This window comes from Ylistrum balloti, unplaced genomic scaffold (assembly GCF_031769215.1).
Source record: "Ylistrum balloti isolate Yb309-2 unplaced genomic scaffold, AGI_CSIRO_Ybal_v1 Utg370600, whole genome shotgun sequence".
In the NCBI taxonomy this organism is placed as follows: Eukaryota; Metazoa; Mollusca; class Bivalvia; order Pectinida; family Pectinidae; genus Ylistrum; species Ylistrum balloti.
This window is the reverse complement of record NW_026782371.1, coordinates 209,084-231,319: the sequence shown is the minus strand read 5'-3', so window position 1 is coordinate 231,319 and position 22,236 is coordinate 209,084. Positions and strand designations below refer to the sequence as shown.

At 36.5% G+C, this 22,236-nt stretch overlaps 1 protein-coding gene across 1 annotated transcript; it reads right to left on the bottom strand.

Annotated features, from left to right (window-relative positions):
* Positions 1–103: 103 nt before the first annotated feature.
* Positions 104–22,018, bottom strand: LOC132556908 (WD and tetratricopeptide repeats protein 1-like). The gene is made up of 14 exons (XM_060221363.1): positions 21,657–22,018; positions 20,251–20,334; positions 19,942–19,988; positions 19,417–19,528; positions 18,735–18,922; positions 18,261–18,491; positions 17,290–17,378; positions 13,442–13,642; positions 12,131–12,293; positions 11,201–11,383; positions 10,206–10,444; positions 9,322–9,499; positions 5,065–5,257; positions 104–3,626 (listed from the first exon to the last, which is right to left on the bottom strand). Exons 1-14 carry the CDS (start codon positions 21,705–21,707, stop codon positions 3,435–3,437), a joined length of 2,151 nt encoding a protein of 716 aa, XP_060077346.1. The 5' UTR covers positions 21,708–22,018; the 3' UTR covers positions 104–3,434.
* Between the last annotated feature and the right edge of the window lie 218 nt (positions 22,019–22,236).

Sequence of the window (22,236 nt, the reverse complement as noted above, 5' to 3'; positions counted from 1 at the left end):
CATATGATACAGATGTCTTTGTTTATCATATCATTATAACTGGATTTTATGAAAGATGCCTTCATACGATTTTTGAATTATGTAAATAATAAATAAACAAGAATTAAAGTACTCAACAGTTATTTATTACAGTGGAAGCTATTAAATATAGTATATTTCTGATAATTCAAAAATTTTCATATATGCACGTAAAGCTTTCCACTCTATTGCATTATAGAGAAATGTGTTTCTTAGTGCACAAGTAACACAAAAAACATTAGTCTGAAGTCAATGACACAGGTGTACAATGTACCCCAATGACACAGGTGTACAGAGAACTCCAATGACACAGGTGTACAGAGAAACTCCAATGACACAGGTGTACAGAGAACTCCAATGACACAGGTGTACAGAGAAACTCCAATGACACAGGTGTACAGAGAAATCCCAATGACACAGGTATACAGAGAACTCCAATGACACAGGTGTAAAGAGAAACCCCAATGACAGGTGTACAGAAAACCCCAATGACACAGGTGTACAGAGTACCCAAATAATGGGTGTTAATGGTTCCCAAATCAGTGCTCCTTTTGTAACATGTAACGATTGATAAGTGTCATCACTGGTTTTAGTGTAACATATCCAAGATATCTGATAGGGAACCTGCAGATTTAAAACAGCTTAATTGCTTATAAGCAGTCTATGAGGAAAATCAGAGAAGTTAAATCACAAAACATATCATATTGTAACAAAACAGAAAAAATAATAAGTATGTCTTGTGTATATACTTATATACTAGTAATACAAGAGTCAAATACTTTCAAACAATTCCATGAGAACGGGTCAAACATGCAAAGGGAAGAAGGATTGATAACAAAACATGGAGATGATAAGATAGCAAGTTTTTACTCCAAAATTTCCATCAATTTACATACCAAGGTATGTGTTGTATCATCTCTCACTACACATGTGATTGGGGCAAACCTTGTAGACAATATAGCATGATAATGACAAGTAAAGTATTGATCATTGTTTTAGTTGTACGTAAAATCAAGCTTAGAACTTATTTCTCTTACAGAGCAAAAACAATGTATTTACAATACATAGAAAACATTTGGATAAACTAATCATGATTGCTGTACACAACAATTGGTGTGAATGACTTAATTGAAGTTATAACAGAAAATCAGGATTCTGTGAAATTAATTATTTTAACATTGAATACACACAGTCTATACACAGCTAATCCTTCATTGGGGAAACAGAGCTGTACGGCAATAACAAATAATCGGAGTTTAACAATGCGTAAATTGATTTAAAATCTGTATGTGCACATACATGTACATCTCAATAATAATTTGTAACAATGAATGTAATGACAACAAAACAAGCCATTTTAACAGTTTCAGCAACAAACACACTTATTGAATGCTGGTGGAAGCAAATTACTTGCAACAAAATGTATTTCAATTCACAAAATAACCATCAATGATATGTTTTCAGGTAAATGTATTTAAAGACAATGAAACTTAAGAAAAATCAAAGAGTTTTTCCAAAATCTGTTTTTTAATATCATAAAACCTCTGTTAAACAAATCAGCTTGCTATATGAACACACCAGAAATTCAACAGAAGGCTTTGTTCCTAAACTGACATCACTTTACTAAGTAAACATAGTGATTATTTCTTACACTGAATGAAGCTTGAACCTTGAAGGGAAAACATAAAGTCAATTTCCTTTATAAACAAATCACCTGGTACATAATGCTCATTTCTTATGCTGGTAACCTACCTGAAAAACATAAAGTTTATTTTCTATACAAACAAATCACCTGGTAGACATAATGCTCATTCCAATACTGATAGCCCACCTGGAAAGCATGAAGTTTATTTCCTATGCAAATAAATCACCTGTTAAACATAATGCTCACTTCCTATTCTGATACATGTATACCTTCTGGTAAACAGAATCCTTACAATAAGTATTTCAAAAGTGCACACTTCTACTATCTTCCTTCACAACAATATGACAAAAAAGAAACCAAAATGCATTATCACATTATCTTGTACATACCCGATACTCTTTAAAAACAGTTATCCCATGCATGATTTCCTGGGCTTCTTTATCACAACAATCAAGAACATTGGCAAATTTGACAACTTTGTATAATTTTTACATAAATCAATCCTATCCAGTAATGAAAGACAAATGAAATGACAGCTAGTCATCAATCACACAGTGCTTTTTAAGATTTAACACCATAACACCATGCTTCAACCCATGTAAATAACTTTGGAGATGGAGGGGTGAAAAAAATGAAGAATTCCAGATTATTATTTTCTAAATTGAGTCTCTAAAGAACAATTGAAATATCGTATCTGATTTTACAATAACATATCAATCTAATATATTTTTTATAAGAATAGAATAAATCACACAATGACCTTTTTGACACAGGTGGTCCTGTCATAGGTAAAATTTGACATTTTATAATTCCAAAATGTAAGCACAACCCAGCATGATCTGAGTTTCTGCTGAATTAATTAATCCATCACTGGCTGTGGCTTTCTCTTTTCATCAATTTTGCGTTTTACAAGTAATAATTCAGTTGACACAAATCTGCGTAACAGATACTGTCCAGTATCTGACAAACACAAATGAACATTGTGTCTTCACCCCTCCCTTACACTCATTTCAGGTACACAATTTCCCCAACTGATGTACATCTCCATCACATAAACACACAAGCATATGACCAAGACATCTAATAGTCTTCATTTTGTAACTGAAATAAAAAAAATTGCAATTTGTGTTATTTTGACAGAACACCATCACCATTAAGACTGTGTTCATATGTGTGAATATTTAAAAAAAATTTCGGTATGCTTAAATCTGTTATACAACATTTTTTTTTTACTAGAATAGCATCTATGTGATATTTTCTTTAACTCCACAATATATCACTCCAATCAATTCAGTATTATTTTATAGAATATCATCACTTATTTTGCTTACACTATGAGATAATACTTTCTTCTTTTCATCTGAATTCAAAGTACAAGTACCTAAATTTATAAGAAGCTGAAAAGTTCAAAAGAATACTGATGGAGTTTATTTCAGAAATGAAACCACACATTGTCGCAGGAAGTTGTAACCACCATAAGTGATTCTAATATGTTTAAGTTTCCTGCCCTACCATCATTATCTCACCTCCTACACCACGATCATGGTAAACTAGATCTGCTAAATCCAGAATATCAGATCTAGATGTAGTAAAAGAAATCAATTATCGACAAACAAGTCAGAAATTGCATGATTTGGGCTGTCAATATATTGTCTTTAACTCCGTAATAAATTCGACGCGTTCTTCAGTGTCCCTCACAATATTTATCAACCCTGATCCTGTCTTTATGGAGGAACTTTAGATCAAGTCTACATTAATTTGTGTTCATGTTTCAGCTAGGTCGGCACTGCACAGCCTGATCATTCCTGGGTCCACCTTCCTCCTCATCGACATCAAACACCCCTGTTATACGGTACCCCATGTTCATCAACATTACTTCCAGAGGGTCAGCATTCATCCTTTTTTGATTGGCTAATGCTGCGTCATCTGAGTTGTCAACCTCTCGGTCATTTTTAGTCCCATCCTGTGAAGTTTACCAATTAAAACTTAATTATAAGCAACGAAAAATTTAATATTCCACTCATGCTCCGATACAATATAAAAGTTATTACATATAAAATAAGTATTTACCAAACAACTATACTTCAAATGGAAATGAGAAAAAGGCATATCTCCTTAAACAATGGCTAAAACTAACACACAGATGTACAACTATTACCTGGTAAACCAAGTTTTATACAAATCTGTTAAAAATCAGTTTGCTGTATTTTAAGACAGGATGTATTGTTTTAATAAAACGTCGGGGCATTGTCATTACTATCACCCATCAATACAATACAAAAGTGAACAAAAGGCCTAAGGGGCATGCATTGTTCATCTTGCTAGTTTAGCTATTCAGCCATTTGATAAAGAATTTAAAATATGACAAACAATTTCTGATATAATTTTCCTATTGAGTCCCGATCTTGTGGTCAAACAGAAGTCAGATTCACTATCAAATAAAAAAACTGCTCGAAAACAAATCTGCACAATATCCTTGTATGGATGAAGGACTTTTAAGAACTTACATTTTCCTAATTGGGTCCGCCCTTCCTGCCCTGAGGGGCTAGGATGCACTGTTTATATAGAACTAAGTATCCTTTAACCAAGAATACTTCAGAACCAATTTGGGCAATATCCATTGATTCCTATAGGAAAATTTCCTTGTTTGGGCCCCAATCCTAAGGCACCTCGGAACCAATACTTACACAGACTTTGTTCCCCTTTGTTTGGGTAAGGTGAGCTAATGATAAGACAGAACACATGTCATATTCCTTTTAAAAAATTGTTCATGAAATTCCTCGAATACCCTGAGAGTAATGTGATATCTTTGTCTCGCTAAAATATCAACACTATCTACATCATTGGTGCAAGAATTATTTGTGACAGACTTTTATTTACCTAGAAAATTTAATGACATAAACAAATCTTCTTTAGAAGCAAAGCCTACTATGTTTACCACCAAACCCAAGGGACCAGTAGAAAATGATTGCTACAGACAGGGAGGTCATTTTGAACAGGCATGATGAGGTCATCATAACATTTGTTAAAACTCATGATATATCAAGTGAATTATTAAAAAGTCGGTAATTTCTGAAATAATGAATGAGGTGTTTCTGATAGAAAAATAAGTAAAATATATAAAATGAAATAAACATATTGAAATATGAATAATGTACAAAGCATTCATACTAAAATAAATTATATAAATCTTTGAGGAAATATTTAAACCTGTGACAGATAGAAGGCAGTGATGGTGAAGTTGAAATATGTCAATGCTAATTTAAATTTGATGTAATATTGAAATGACCAGGGTCAATATCAAATATATTTGATGATCAGTATTAAATATATCTGAATCAAAATGATTCACGAGTGTCAAAAGTTTTCAAAAGATTTCAAAGTACAAAGACTATACAAACCTCTGCCCTTGGACTCCATAATCTCACGACTGGATCAATACCACTGGTGGCTAACAGACAACATGTAGGATGAGGCTGTAAGCAGTTCACTATGGATTCATCTCCCCTTAAAACTCGAACAATGTTGGTGGTACGCTTCTCCCAGATAAAGAATGAACCATCGTCTGAACCCGCCACTATGTACTGGCCGTTACTGTAAAATACCAGATAGATAATTAGTCACCATCTGAACCCGCCACTATGTACTGGCCGTTACTGTAAAATACCAGATAAAGAATGAACCATCGTCTGAACCCGCCTCTATGTACTGGCCATTACTGTAAAATACCAGATAAATAATTAGTCACCATCTGAACCCGCCACTATGTACTGGCCGTTACTGTAAAATACCCGCCACTAGATGTCACCATCTGAACCCGCCACTATGTACTGGCCGTTACTGTAAAATACCAGATAGATAATTAGTCACCATCTGAACCCGCCACTATGTACTGGCCGTTACTGTAAAATACCAGATAGATAATTAGTCACCATCTGAACCCGCCACTATGTACTGGCCGTTACTGTAAAATACCAGATAGATAATTAGTCACCATCTGAACCCGCCACTATGTACTGGCCGTTACTGTAAAATACCAGGTAAGAATGAACCATCGTCTGAACCCGCCACTATGTACTGGCCGTTACTGTAAAATACCAGATAGATAATTAGTCACCATCTGAACCCGCCACTATGTACTGGCCGTTACTGTAAAATACCAGATAGATAATTAGTCACCATCTGAACCCGCCACTATGTACTGGCCGTTACTGTAAAATACCAGTACTGGCCGTTACTGTAAAATACCAGATAAAGAATGAACCATCGTCTGAACCCGCCACTATGTACTGGCCGTTACTGTAAAATACCAGATAAAGAATTAGTCACCATCTGAACCCGCCACTATGTACTGGCCGTTACTGTAAAATACCAGATAGAGAATTAGTCACCATCTGAACCCGCCACTATGTACTGGCCGTTACTGTAAAATACCAGATAAAGAATTAGTCACCATCTGAACCCGCCACTATGTACTGGCCGTTACTGTAAAATACCAGATAAAGAATTAGTCACCATCTGAACCCGCCACTATGTACTGGCCGTTACTGTAAAATACCAGATAGATAATTAGTCACCATCTGAACCCGCCACTATGTACTGGCCGTTACTGTAAAATACCAGATAATTTAGTCACCATCTGAACCCGCCACTATGTACTGGCCGTTACTGTAAAATACCAGATAAAGAATTAGTCACCATCTGAACCCGCCACTATGTACTGGCCGTTACTGTAAAATACCAGATAGATAATTAGTCACCATCTGAACCCGCCACTATGTACTGGCCGTTACTGTAAAATACCAGATAAAGAATGAACCATCGTCTGAACCCGCCACTATGTACTGGCCATTACTGTAAAATACCAGATAAAGAATGAACCATCGTCTGAACCCGCCACTATGTACTGGCCGTTACTGTAAAATACCAGATAGATAATTAGTCACCATCTGAACCCGCCACTATGTACTGGCCGTTACTGTAAAATACCAGATAGATAATTAGTCACCATCTGAACCCGCCACTATGTACTGGCCGTTACTGTAAAATACCAGATAAATAATTAGTCACCATCTGAACCCGCCACTATGTACTGGCCGTTACTGTAAAATACCAGATAAAGAATGAACCATCGTCTGAACCCGCCACTATGTACTGGCCGTTACTGTAAAATACCAGATAAGAATTAACACCATCTGAACCCGCCACCGCCACTATGTACTGGCCGTTACTGTAAAATACCAGATAAAGAATGAACCATCGTCTGAACCCGCCACTATGTACTGGCCGTTACTGTAAAATACCAGATAAAGAATGAACCATCGTCTGAACCCGCCACTATGTACTGGCCGTTACTGTAAAATACCAGATAGATAATTAGTCACCATCTGAACCCGCCACTATGTACTGGCCATTACTGTAAAATACCAGATAAAGAATTAGTCACCATCTGAACCCGCCACTATGTACTGGCCGTTGGCCGTTACTGTAAAATACCAGATAAAGAATTAGTCACCATCTGAACCCGCCACTATGTACTGGCCGTTACTGTAAAATACCAGATAGATAATTAGTCACCATCTGAACCCGCCACTATGTACTGGCCATTACTGTAAAATACCAGATAAAGAATTAGTCACCATCTGAACCCGCCACTATGTACTGGCCGTTACTGTAAAATACCCAGATATGTACTGGCCGTTACTGAATACCATCTGAACCCGCCACTATGTACTGGCCGTTACTGTAAAATACCAGATAAATAATTAGTCACCATCTGAACCCGCCACTATGTACTGGCCGTTACTGTAAAATACCAGATAAAGAAGTCAACCATCTGAACCCGCCACTATGTACTGTCCGTTACTGTAAAATACAAGATTTAGAATGAACCATCGTCTGAACCCGCCACTATGTACTGGCCGTTACTGTAAAATACCAGATAAAGAATTAGTCACCATCTGAACCCGCCACTATGTACTGGCCGTTACTGTAAAATACCAGATAGATAATTAGTCACCATCTGAACCCGCCACTATGTACTGGCCGTTACTGTAAAATACCAGATAAAGAATTAGTCACCATCTGAACCCGCCACTATGTACTGGCCGTTACTGTAAAATACCAGATAAAGAATTAGTCACCATCTGAACCCGCCACTATGTACTGGCCGTTACTGTAAAATACCAGATACTGGCCGTTACTGTAATTAGTCACCATCTGAACCCGCCACTATGTACTGGCCGTTACTGTAAAATACCATCTGAACCCGCCACTATGTACTGGCCGTTACTGTAAAATACCAGATAAATAATTAGTCACCATCTGAACCCGCCACTATGTACTGGCCGTTACTGTAAAATACCAGATAAAGAATTAAAATACCAGATAAAGAATTAGTCACCATCTGAACCCGCCACTATGTACTGGCCATTACTGTAAAATACCAGATAAATAATTACTCACTATCTGATCCCGCCCCTCTGTTCTGGCCGTTACTGGCCGTTACTGTAAAATACCAGATAGATAATTAGTCACCATCTGAACCCGCCACTATGTACTGGCCGTTACTGTAAAATACCAGATAAATAATTAGTCACCATCTGAACCCGCCACTATGTACTGGCCATTACTGTAAAATACCAGATAAAGAATTAGTCACCATCTGAACCCGCCACTATGTACTGGCCGTTACTGTAAAATACCAGATAAAGAATTAGTCACCATCTGAACCCGCCACTATGTACTGGCCGTTACTGTAAAATACCAGATAAAGAATTAGTCACCATCTGAACCCGCCACTATGTACTGGCCGTTACTGTAAAATACCAGATAAAGAATTAGTCACCATCTGAACCCGCCACTATGTACTGGCCGTTACTGTAAAATACCAGATAAAGAATTAGTCACCATCTGAACCCGCCACTATGTACTGGCCGTTACTGTAAAATACCAGATAGAGAATTAGTCACCATCTGAACTCACAACAAAGAAAAGGTAGTTGCTGTAAAATACCAAATAATTTATCACCTGTAAAAGAATTGTCTCAAACATTTTTAATCATCAACATGTGTTAACATTTGTTAAGAGATCATTTTTGTAAAGCCACTACCTCTGCTAAGAAGACACCTTTATCAAGTCAGTTCTAATCCTTTTAATCAAGAAACTGGGAAACTTCTGAGTGTTAGTTAGGACAAAGGACATATATTGTGAGAATGGACATCAAAATATTTTACAAATCTACCCTCAGTATTTGAATGATAGGATGTCACAAAAGACCTTATATTTTCTCATTTTTGAAGAACAATAAATGCTGATCTATACAGCCATTTAAAGTCCATATACTTCACAAATACATTTGAATAAATGTGACAAAAAAGGACATGATTTTTCTTTTTCAGTAAATTCTAACCTATAAAGCCATCATTTTCTTTTTTTGAATTACAATCAACAACATTATTTATTTTCAAATGCAATAATCAACTGTCATAAACATTCAATTAATGATTGGCTCTTTTTCTTATATGTAACCCCAGATAAGATTTTAATTCTTGTCTCAATGTTTGACGCTGACAGAGGTAGATCAAACTGTGTCTACCTCTGTACCAAGGTATCAAAGTATTTATTTTCTGAAGCATGTTCATGATAACTGCTTGTACCTGCCAAAAAAGTTGGCCTCCTTGATATCTGTTGTTGTGTTACAGTGACCACAGAAGCGTGACTGGTAATCATATGCCTCCTCCCGCCAACACTTCTCCTGGTCAGACATTGGTGTCACTGTTTTCTTCTTTATGGGCGATTCAGAGGAATCCGAAGAGGCACTGCCCTCCTTCTCATCTATATAACGTAACAAGGAAATTGTTAGAAGCTTTTATTTAACCATGAAAATATTAGACCTCCGAAACAACTGAAAATGATTCCAAAACATGTGTATGTTACCTGAAATGATATCTACATGATGTATGTTACCTGAAATGATACCTACATGTATATTTGTTACCTGAAATGATACCTACATGTATGTATATTACCTGAAATGATATCTACATGTATATCTGTTATCTGAAATGATACCTACATGTATGTATGTTACCTGAAATGATACCTACATGTATGTATGTTACCTGAAATGATACCTACATGTATGTATGTTACCTGAAATGATACCTACATGTATGTATGTTACCTGAAATGATATCTACATGTATGTATGTTACCTGAAATGATACCTACATGTATGTATGTTACCTGAAATGATACCTACATGTATGTATGTTACCTGAAATGATACCTACATGTATGTATGTTCCCTGAAATGATACCTACATGTATGTATGTTACCTGAAATGATACCTACATGTATGTATGTTCCCTGAAATGATACCTATATGTATGTATGTTACCTGAAATGATACCTACGTTTATTTATGTTATCTTATTTCACATAAATGTGGTAGAACCCAAGATGTGCATAATTATGACTAAGCATTATTTTGACCTTTGACACATCTACCTTGACCTTTGAAAGGGGTCACAGATCTACCTGGAGTACATGTCCCTGAGTATAAAGCTGCCTTGATGTCTCTGTCAAGCGCCTCACAAGCATGGCTTTTTGCATAGTCTGGAAATTTGTGTTTGAAATGTTGGAGACAATCATAGGCCTCCTGTGGCCAAGAGAGTTCATACAGACACCGGGCCAGGCGAAAGTGGGCCTTGAGGTGGTTAGGGTCAAGGTTTAGGGCACTATGACAGTCTCTTAGTGCTGCATACAAGTCACCATCCCTGCAAAAATGAAATGGGTAAGGTTGCATTAGAGAAGTGATCCTTTAGGTAAATGGTAGCCCACATGAATGGGTTTTGGAATACAACAAAAACAAGTTTACCAAACCAAAATGTTAAGAGTTTGTAGAGGAAATGACTTCAAATTGTGAACACTTTATACAACAAGAATTTCACAAAGGTAAATTTGTTATCTGTGTAGTCAGAGATATGATAAAGGATCATATTTTACTTGCACTGTAAATAACAGTAACTGATATTTGACCTTCTGATCTGAATGTAATCTGAAGATATCATTGGTGCTAAGGTATCTCAGGTACAAGAGGGAGTTTGATATCTATTTATACTTCATGTATAACTTGTTTTGACCTTTGACTTGCACACCAGGAAAGCAATTCAAAGCAAAAACAAATTAGCAATAAAGCACTCCTTGATTTCTAGTAGTCATACAGAAAGTTTGTTCCAACAACAGTTAAAGTTATCAGTCAACACTGATACTGACCTAATAATTATCTTATTCTGCATTTTCAAGAGACAAAGAAAAAAATAAACACAAAGACAAAAAATGGGGGACAATATCAGGCATTATCCAAAGAGTAAGTGATAAAGCCAGTCCCTGGTCACCTTCAGGACAATCCTGGACAAAGCTGAAACATCCAGAAATAAAATGCTCTGATAACTGATGACAGTGGTGGTTTACTATCTAATAAATGTATATAAAAAAGAGCACAAATGCTTTATCAACAGGAGGTGACTTACCACTTCCTCTTCATGAATGCAGCAGCCCTGTTTCCATATAACACAGAGGCATAAGACACTCGAGCAATGGCTTCATTGTAGGCAATAATGGCCTTGGAATACTGTTCCTTCTCAAAAAATGTGTTGGCTCGTTTCTTCAGTGCCTCTACAAAAGCAGACAAAGGTTTCCCCTCCATCCTGTGCCTGGTAAATGGAGAAAATTAGTGATAAGACACCTGAACATAAATGTTAGTAAACCAACATGAGACTACAAGTAAAAATACATTTTGTATAAGTTCCTGAGGCAAATTTGAAATATACAGTTAATAAGCAGTCTTTGTGTACATTTTGAAATATTTGTCCAAATTATAAAACTATTTTCACACAGTTTAATTGCTGTGATCTAAAAATTAAACATTCATCCAATTCATCTGTTGATCAAATATATTAAAGGTATGATTAATTAAATCCATGAAAATGATATTTTTATTTCAATCTTAAAATCATCTTTTAAATGGTTGCAAATAATGGTTCTAGACGATCTTTTTCAATAACAAACACGTGATGGACAGGTACTTGCAAAAACTTTGTACTGACATTTCGTACTGGTGTACTGGTATCCTTGGTTAAAATAACTAATTTTCATTCTTTCTGGATGTGTGACATTTTACAGCAAAGAAAATTATCAGGGTGTGAGGTCAATAGTGTATGTGATGCGCCTCGACAAAATGGCCACTCCGAAATACATAACAGTCTAAAGCCAATGATCAGATGATACTTTTCATTTTAAATTTTAATATTTTCTCGTCCACATATAAGCCACACAGTTTTATAAGCTGCAAGCCTGACAGCTGCGAAATTAAGCCGTGGCTTATAACCTGGGAAATACAGTAGTTTACTAAGGAATTTCAGCATGTCATCTACATTCAAAATATTACCATAGTTACCCACCTCTTGCCACTATGTATATCTCGCTGTTTCTCCTCTACCTCCATCTCGGCCTTCATCATGGCAGCAGCTGCAGCTCCTGTGGCAGTATGTAGACCATTACTCACACCATTAGTTGTTCCATTTTTGTGCAAGCTGAAACCATTGCTATGGGAACATGCTGCTTCTGAAAATGTAATTCATATATATCTAATTGGTCATTTCTTCCTTTATAAATAATTTCACCCTAGAAAGAGTATTATTTCTTATCCATTAAAATGTGTTAAGTACTTTAACAATTCCCTATCAGGACTTTTTATATTATGAATAGTGTCCACTGATTTTTGAAAGTGAGTCAAAGTCAACTCTGCCCACACTCCATCTTAGAAGTTATTCTCTAAAACTGACAGATCTTTCTTGGAAGAATTCAACTAACATCTTACACAAGTGTCTTTCTGATTGATCAAGATCATCTTACATATTTGAATTAAAGAACCCTATCCCAGAAATGTACAGGCAACTGATAAAGACAAGTTCTGCCATTAAACCATTGTCCAAAATATTACAATACTAGGACTTTGCTCAAGTGTTTAATGGCCCCTGTGACCTTTAAAAGGAAAAAATTCTGCTGTTCAAAAGAACCTATTTTTAACAAATTCAAACATGTTGAAAATTTGATAAAAGGGGTCAAAAGCATCTTATTTCAAAGCATTGTTTCACACAATGCAAGCAGGTTGCCAAATATTATTTTGTCTTTTAGGCCTCTTTTGCTCACATAGATATCCCAGAAAAAAATGCCAGAATAGTCCCTGTGTGTTTTTAACTTTTTAAAAACATGTCTGTCCCCTGTGGCCATCCATATGGGTAAAATGCTTTATACTCTAACAAATCCTGGCCAAATATCCATCCCCAGTTGCTTAAAGTTCTCTGGAGAAAGATAAAAATTGATGGATGGTCTTCCATGTGAGCTGAATACCTGAACATACTCAGAATGGCCAGCAAACTATGTGTTTTCAATAAGTATTGCTTTGGGCTGGATGCCATCAGGATGTAGACATATTCAGGCTATCAACACAACCTTATACAAATGGAATAATTTTCTCCTTTGTGGACTATTTGGTAAAACAGACAATAAAGATATGCAAGATGAGACATTTTTGCGATAATTACTTAGCATTTATTAAATATTGAATAGTTGATTTGTTACTTATCAATGGAAACTCTTTTTTTTCAATATGAGTAATCAAAATCATTTTTGTTTTCAGTTTAACCAAAGTTCTGCATATGTATTGTATTATTTATCAATCTATTGATCAAAGTTTAGAGGTTTTGTACCTTTAACAAGTCCATTTGCAGCTAGAACCATGGATATGTCAAACTTCTCTGGTACTTTGTTGTTATTGATATCAAATAAGTAGATCTGCTCTCCACCTAGATTCACCAGGAGCTCACGCCCATCAGGACTAAAGGTTACATAAGTCGCCGCTAAAGTCCTGTAACGTTTTTTGTAGTCCAACTGCTTCTGGGGCAAATGTCCTAGAAAAAATAATCATGTAAGAAAAGAACATTACAACCCTCAATGAAAGCAATAATTCGGTTTTTTTTTTATCATTTAGACGTGTTTATAAAATATTGATGTGTTCATACTGCAATAAATTCAGGAAATCAACACAAAACCTCTGACTCAGAGAAAGAGAATGTTTTTCTTTCTCCATCAGAGTTCAGAGAAAGAGGGTGTGTTTATATCTCTGTCAGAGGTCAGAGAAGGAGGGTGTGTTTTATCTCTGTCAGAGGTCAGAGTAGGAAGATGTGTTTTATCTCTGTCAGAGTTCAGAGAAGGAGGGTGTGTTTTATCTCTGTCAGAGGTCAGAGAAGGAGGGTGTGCTTATATCTCTGTCAGAGTTCAGAGAAGGTGGGTGTGTTTAAATCTCTGTCAGAGGTCAGAGTAGAAAGATGTGTTTACTTCTCTGTCAGAGTTATCACCCTTACTGCCAGCTATCATAGCTAGAGGTTGGTTACCTCACTGTGAACCACCGGCAACAGCCCTCATTCTTTTGATAAAGCTGTCACATTTACTTGCTGACCCTTTTTGGCCAGCTTTAAGAGTTAACTAATCACCTTTTGGGCTACCTTTCAGAGTTAACTCATCACATTTAGGGCCAGCTTCAAGAGATAACCCATCACCTTTTCGGGCCATTTTTATGAATTAACTCATCACTTCTTGGACCAGTATTCAAGGGTTAACCAATCACATTTTGGCCAATTGTATGAGTTAACTCATCACTATTAGGGCCAGCTTTGAGAGTTACCTCATGCCCTTTTGGACCAGCTTTTAAGAAATACACCAAACCCTTTTTGGGTCAGCTGTAAGAGTTACCTCATGCCCTTTTGGACCAGCTTTAAGAAATACATCATACCCCTTTTGGGCCAGCTGTAAGAGTTACCTCATGCCCTTTTGGACCAGCTTTTAGAAATACATCATGCCCTTTTGGGCCAGCTGTAAGAGTTACCTCATGCCCTTTTGGGCCAGCTGTAAGAGTTACCTCATGCCCTTTTGGGCCAGCTGTAAGAGTTTACTCATCATTACCTGATGTAAGAGTTACCTCATGCCCTTTTGGGCCAGCTGTAAGAGTTTACTCATGCCCTTTTGGGCCAGCTGTAAGAGTTTACTCATGCCCTCTTGGGCCAGCTGTAAGAGTTACCTCATGCCCTTTTGGGCCAGCTGTAAGAGTTTACTCATGCCCTTTTGGGCCAGCTGTAAGAGTTACCTCATGCCCTTTTGGGCCAGCTGTAAGAGTTTACTCATGCCCTTTTGGGCCAGCTGTAAGAGTTACCTATGCCCTTTTGGGCATGTAAGAGTTTACTCATGCCCTTTTGGGCCAGCTTTTGGGCCAGCTGTAAGAGTTTACTCATGCCCTTTTGGGCCAGCTGTAAGAGTTACCTCATGCCCTTTTGGGCCAGCTGTAAGAGTTACCTCATGCCCTTTTGGGCCAGCTGTAAGAGTTTACTCATGCCCTTTTGGGCCAGCTGTAAGAGTTACCTCATGCCCTTTTGGGCCAGCTGTAAGAGTTTACTCATGCCCTTTTGGGCCAGCTGTAAGAGTTAACTCATGCCCTTTTGGGCCAGCTGTAAGAGTTTACTCATGCCCCTTTTGGCCAGCTGTAAGAGTTTACTCATGCCCTTTTGGGCCAGCTGTAAGAGTTTACTCATGCCCCTTTTGAGCCAGCTGTAAGAGTTACCTCATGCCCTTTTGGGCCAGCTGTAAGAGTTTACTCATGCCCTTTTGGGCCAGCTGTAAGAGTTTACTCATGCCCCTTTTGAGCCAGCTGTAAGAGTTTACTCATGCCCCTTTTGAGCCAGCTGTAAGAGTTTACTCATGCCCCTTTTGGGCCAGCTGTAAGAGTTTACTCATGCCCCTTTTGAGCCAGCTGTAAGAGTTACCTCATGCCCTTTTGGACCAGCTGTAAGAGTTACCTCATGCCCTTTTGGACCAGCTGTAAGAGTTACCTCATGCCCTTTTGGGCCAGCTGTAAGAGTTTACTCATGCCCTTACCAGCTGTAAGAGTTACCTCATGCCCTTTTGGACCAGCTTTAAGAAATACATCATACCCCTTTTGGGCCAGCTGTAAGAGTTACCTCATGCCCTTTTGGACCAGCTGTAAGAGTTTACTCATCATTACCTGATGTAAGAGTTACTTCATGCCCTTTTGGACCAGCTTTAAGAAATACATCATACCCCTTTTGGGCCAGCTGTAAGAGTTACCTCATGCCCTTTTGGGCCAGCTGTAAGAGTTTACTCATGCCCTTTTGGGCCAGCTGTAAGAGTTTACTCATCATTACCTGATGTAAGAGTTACCTCATGCCCTTTTGAGCCAGCTGTAAGAGTTTACTCATGTCCTTTTGGGCCCACTGTAAGAGTTACCTCATGCCCCTTTTGAGCCAGCTGTAAGAGTTACCTCATGCCCTTTTGGGCCAGCTGTAAGAGTTTACTCATGCCCTTTTGGGCCAGCTGTAAGAGTTTACTCATCATTACCTGATGTAAGAGTTACCTCATGCCCTTTTGGGCCAGCTGTAAGAGTTACCTCATGCCCTTTTGGGCCATGCTTTTGTGTAAGAGTTTCATGCCCTTTTGGGCCAGCTCCAGCTTTTACCCTTTTGAGCTGTAAGAGTTACCTCATGCCCTTTTGGGCCAGCTGTAAGAGTTACCTCATGCCCCTTTTGAGCCAGCCCTTTAAGAGTTACCTCATGCCCTTTTGTAAGAGTTTACCAGCTGATGTAAGAGTTACCTCATGCCCTTTTGGGCCAGCTGTAAGAGTTTACTCATGCCCCTTTTGAGCCAGCTGTAAGAGTTACCTCATGCCCCTTTTGAGCCAGCTGTAAGAGTTACCTCATGCCCTTTTGGGCCAGCTGTAAGAGTTTACTCATGCCCCTTTTGAGCCAGCTGTAAGAGTTACCTCATGCCCTTTTGGGCCAGCTGTAAGAGTTTACTCATCATTACCTGATGTAAGAGTTACCATAACTTAAGGCCAGATGTTTTAACCTAACAAAACAAAATTTGAGACATTTTGCTGTATTTTACTCTATGCAATTTTCTTTCTACAGTAACAGATATATTGACCTAGAGCAAAGGATAATGTATCAGAAATGTGTTTAATATGTTTTATAACTGAATACTTGTCTAAAGAGTCATCAAATTTAGAAAATGAGACAGTGAAGTGACAAGCCTTCATATATCTATATTGTAGGACATTCTTTCAATAATAATCTACATTCACACATTGGTTTTGATGGATTTCCATTTCCTCGGCTCTTTTTCTCAAGTTTCACATACCTTGAGCATCACTGATGTGTCCCAGAAAGATAAAATAGATGTATGATGCAGTCCAGTTCATTATTCACTATACATAGTACCAGTTAAAAAATTGAATTGAAAGGTGCTATTCTCTTGTGTGTCATTCTTAAAATGCTTTAACTGTAATATCTGTAGAGGAATCTGAAATTTAATCTTCGAATTTGCACCAGAAATTGAACATAACACAAAGTTCCACTTTAACCAAATTAAGGACACTGATATTGTGTGATGACGACTGAATGCAGAGAGATACACAGAAATATATTTGTTTGTCTATAAAAACCCAATATTTCCTACATATATTCTGATGTCAAGCAGACAATATATATACCTGCAATGTAATACTTGACACAGCCCTGGGGCAAAGTAAAATCTTCTGGTGGGTTATTGGCAGGAATGTCAGACATTTCCCATGGTAATCTGAAAAAATTCAAAGGGGTTACTAACAGGTATAAACTTGGTGAGGGGATGATAGTTTCATTAGTTGACAACTGACAATCTTGTGATCAAAACTGTAATAGCGCCATATTTCATTTCACCATATCTCAAATAGTACTTGGTATATACATATATATACACCTACTTATACCTTTTTTTTCAGCTATTGTATTTTTGGGACTTCTTCCAAAAATGTCTTATTACTATCCACAGAAAAATTCTGTGATCTATTATGTATCGTTATCTTCTAGTTTTTTATTCATTTCTGGTTGTATTGTTGTTAGCATACATAGCAACCTGGCCCTGAATGCTCAAAGAATACCTGGTAACCAGTGGGAAGTGACCAATTGTTACTGTTGCCACTTAGAAACAAGAGCATTTAAGGCAAAAGTAAAACTCTAAAGACATTAAACCCGTCTCAATGAATCTACAGTAAGGAAATTATAAATGATGTTTCAAATGCTGTTTAAATCATGTTAAAAATTTAACATGACCACTGGTTATTTCTAACCAGTCTTTGAACAACCAGGCCATGTTGTAATATTGCAGCATGTAGTTTTCTATCTTACCTGAGAAAGTAATGATGTTTAGCCTGACTGATTTATGATTATAATGAGCAAGTGCTCATCTTTTACATTTAGATGTACTTACCAAACCATTTTCATCAAAATATTCAAAAGGTTAGATAATGATAAGAATTATTTTTGTGCACTTTATTTTGTAATGTCAGTGTCTAATAATTCAGGTTTTGACAACTTGTAAATAAAAAGATAAAAGTAAAAAGATAGCACTCAATGAGCTGTGTATACATGAGTTATGTAATGTTTACTTTGACCTTTTCAGACTAATAGATAAATGCTCTACCTGGTACTCGATTCAGCTGGCAGCTTCATGCTCTTACAGCTAAGCATTCTGCGATCATATAATCGGACATAGGGATCATTGGCACCAACAGCAAGCAAATCAGGTCGCATTGGGTTAACAGTGATACACTTGGCCTCTGGACTGCCACCCATGTGAGCATTGAGGTTAATAAGTACATTTTGAGGGTTGCCATTACCTTGGCTTTTCTCTGGTGTCCGCAAGTCATGTTGCCTGCAAGATAATCCTTACAATGTTGGAATACAAAATGTATTGACTTTCTGTAGAGAATATATGTATCATAACATTCATAATCAAATTTACCCATTAACACAAGTTTGTAAAGATAGGTTTGGTGAATTACATGTAAAAGTATGACCAACATTGAATTAAAAGAAACTTTCTAGCATATAATAAACACAGGAAGATATATCTGTGATTCCAAGGATATGATAATCGAGATGTATATAGACTTACATAATGGTACCATCCTCCGCTGCACTCCAAAACATAAATGGGACATTGGGTGCCACAGCCAGACGTTTCACTCGCCCAGCATGGGAAGAAAACACCTGGGTCGTTTCTTGGGAGTTTATGTCATGTACACGGATTTTATAGTCTGCTGCACCTGTCACTATCACAGAATCATTAGAACTTGGCAGGAACTGAAATTGAAAAATCAAGTTTGACAATATAAATCTTCTGTGGTATACCTGTAACATAATGATAATGTTGTACATGAAGACATTACTCTGGAAATCATGCCCATATATACCTATAACATAACTTTTGGTGTCAGATCTACATGCATGACATAAGCATTTAGTCACAAGAGATACTGGTGTACAAACAAAAGCATGTGTCCTGGTTACAGTCATTTACAATGTGTCTAGATTCCATTTCTACTTCAGGATTGCACTTTAGGGGTTTGTTGACCTATTAAATCTTGCAATTTCAGAGGTTAAAAATGTTTTTCTTTGAAATCTAAAGAGACAAAGCATGCGTCAAATTGACATCTTTTCAAAATCATTTTCAGGAAATTATATCTCGAGTCTAAAAACGGTCCATCACTTGGAATTAGAGTCAATGATTGTTTAACCACTTTTTTTCAGGATTTGGCCTTATGGGTACAAAATGGCCAAAAATTGAAATACATTACCTTGACAGAAAAGATGTTTCCTTGGTGTCCTGTGCGAACAGTGGATAAAGGCTTGTGAAGAAAGGGATCCCATACGATCACCTGTACATCATCAGACCCACTTGCTAATAACCTATAACATTAACAAAGAGTAATTTATGCTACTATATCTGAGATTTTTTTAAACATTTGTCAATCTGAGCCCTTTTGGTGCCCATTCCTCAGGCTCCTGGTGATTGGGGGTGTATAATTTACAATTTTATTCACTTTGCTTAGTCTATGAAAGGTTTCTGCAAAGTTTCATCAAAGCTAATTTGGAGCTTTTTGAGAAGATGTAAAAAAAAAGACTATTGTTCATAAATGGATGTATTAGTTTGACAGCATTATATTAAAAATATATCCTTTAGAACAAAAACACTTTTTGTTACAATAGTCATTGCAATGACATACAGTAGAAGTCAATCTACATTGAATGCTTCTGTTTGGACATTTTGGAAAACCATTAAAAATGTTATAAATATAAAGTATTAGGCTGAGTAAACTTACGATCCTTTGTCATTCCATTCAAGGCAATTAACACATCCCTGGTGACCCTAAAAAGACAGACTTAAGCTTTTCATATGTATACCACAACAATATGTGAAGAACAAATGACTTATAATGAATTCATTAGATTTTCTTGATACATGTCTCATAACTTGTCCCTGAATTTTTGTTTTTACCTTTAATGGTACATAAAAAAAATCTTGATCGTTATTGAAAATCCTGTTTAAAATTAAGGTATCTTCATTTGCGAATTTGATATCAATCTAACTAAATATCATGATGAATATTAGTGTAAAGTGTAAGTCTTACCTGAAGTTCATGGTCTAGCCCAAGTCTGCTAATAAAATCACCTGTTACTTGCAATTCTCTTTGGAATGTCAGCCTACACTTTTCCTAAAATTCAGAATAACTATCATTAATGAATAATAACAATCTTAATAATAAATAGATTTGTTAGGAATGCGCTTATGTCCATTTTCTATTAAATGTCACCATTTGGAGTCTCATAGAAAAATACAAAAGGCAAAACAGCTAAAAACAATTAAGCTATGATGTGGTTGAGAACTTAATGAAAAGAATAGAAATGAGACCTTCCTGGAAATAGGAAATTCAATGATAGTAAGTTAAGCTGTTTTGTGAAAAAACTGTTACCAAAAATTTACATTTGGAAAATTAAAGTGAATGGCAAAGAAGTTGATGGGTATACCAATTGCAAACAAGGTAAAATGGCATTGGGAGAGAAAATTTCAGAAAAGTGTTATAAAATTAAAAAAAAACAAAACAGTTTCAGATAAAATTTGGATAGTAAATAATGGAAATGATAACTGTATCTATTGGTGATGAAAAGGCTACTGAGTCAGCATCCCCTATCTTTTATGTGCTCCTTCAAAGAGGAAGGTATAGGTTTCATGATCTTGAGATGTATGTGTTAAAAATGAGTTGAAAATTTTATGGTTGTTAATGCCCCAAAATACACTGACATAGTCGATACTAATTAATGGCCTTTATTGTGAGGCACTTCCCTGAAAACAACTATATTCATCATGGTGATAATGCACCTGTACTCATGTACAGAGTCTGTCTGACAAAAACCTACAAGGTTATATCAATTGCACAGAATGGCCAGCACATTCTCCAGATCTAAATATTATTAAAAAACATTTGGTAGAGAATAAAACAAGAGACTGCAAGACTACCCATAATCAGCTGTTTGTCAAGATCAAATAGATTTGGAAAAAGACACTAGAACCATATTTGATATTTGTACACTTAGATTCAGGCACTTATTAAAGATGTTATCCAAATGAAGGGAAATTGGGCAAAGGATTAGGCAAGTTCAAATATTTTAGAATATTTGGAAAAATCTATTTGAAACATTTAAGTAGAGATTAAATAATTAAAAAAAAAATCTGTCCTTTGATTGCATTTATACAGTATATCCCTGATATACTTAATGCCTATTCTATAACAAAAGTAGATTTTAAAAATGTAGACATCACCAAAGACATTAGTAGAGTCTGTTCCAATTATTATAAGACTGTAAGTTACAACCTTTACCTCTCTCTTTTTTTTTAATTTCAAGAAGGAGTTAAATTCTCGGTATATAATGAAATGATATATGTACACGAGCACGTGAAGGCCTGGATCTATGTCGAATGTGAAGGATTGAATTACTTTTTACTGACGATAACACATAGTTGATGTTTGAGACTTACATCGGTTTCTCTTTTGAACTTGCTGTGTAATTTTCGAGACGCAAAAGCCATGTTCTTCCTTTGTTAACCAGAATGTACAATATTTTCACAGTCAGTTAGAATTAAGTTCAAAATGTAACGATGTCAAATGATTATTTTTGCTAGTTTTCTTTTCGCAACTCGGCCCAAAATGACACCGTTATCAGGTGTTTTTCTCATGTTGTCTCACAAAAAGACCGCATATAATGCTAAAAATAAAGGTGACAGGTGTTCTTGATGTCTCCATTCTTAAAGCCGTAGATGACACGTTTTAACAGAACTACACGGTACTATGAATTCGATGAGAAGCGGCACCCGACGTCTCAGTACTTCATGATTTGTTGATATTCCTCTGTGTGTAATGACAGATGTTATATATTGAGAACAGGAAAGAAGTGGAACGCAATTTCGCATATTGACTTAAGTGCGTAAAACCAAGCAGTTATACCATTTGGATAGATTTTTAAGAACACATAGCTTTATATGACAGTGTTTATGTTCCAGATAATGATATAGATGAGGAAATGTGTTGGTGGTGTTTATGATAGTATAGATTAAACTT

Coding starts and splice junctions, on each gene's coding strand:
- LOC132556908 (XM_060221363.1), bottom strand. CDS start 21,707: ATGGCTTTTGCGTCTCGAAAATTACACAGCAAGTTCAAAAGAGAAACC. Junction 19,989..20,250: donor GGCTAGACCATGAACTTCAG/GTAAGACTTACA, acceptor CTGTCTTTTTAG/GGTCACCAGGGATGTGTTAA. Junction 12,294..13,441: donor TGCAAATGGACTTGTTAAAG/GTACAAAACCTC, acceptor TTACATTTTCAG/AAGCAGCATGTTCCCATAGC.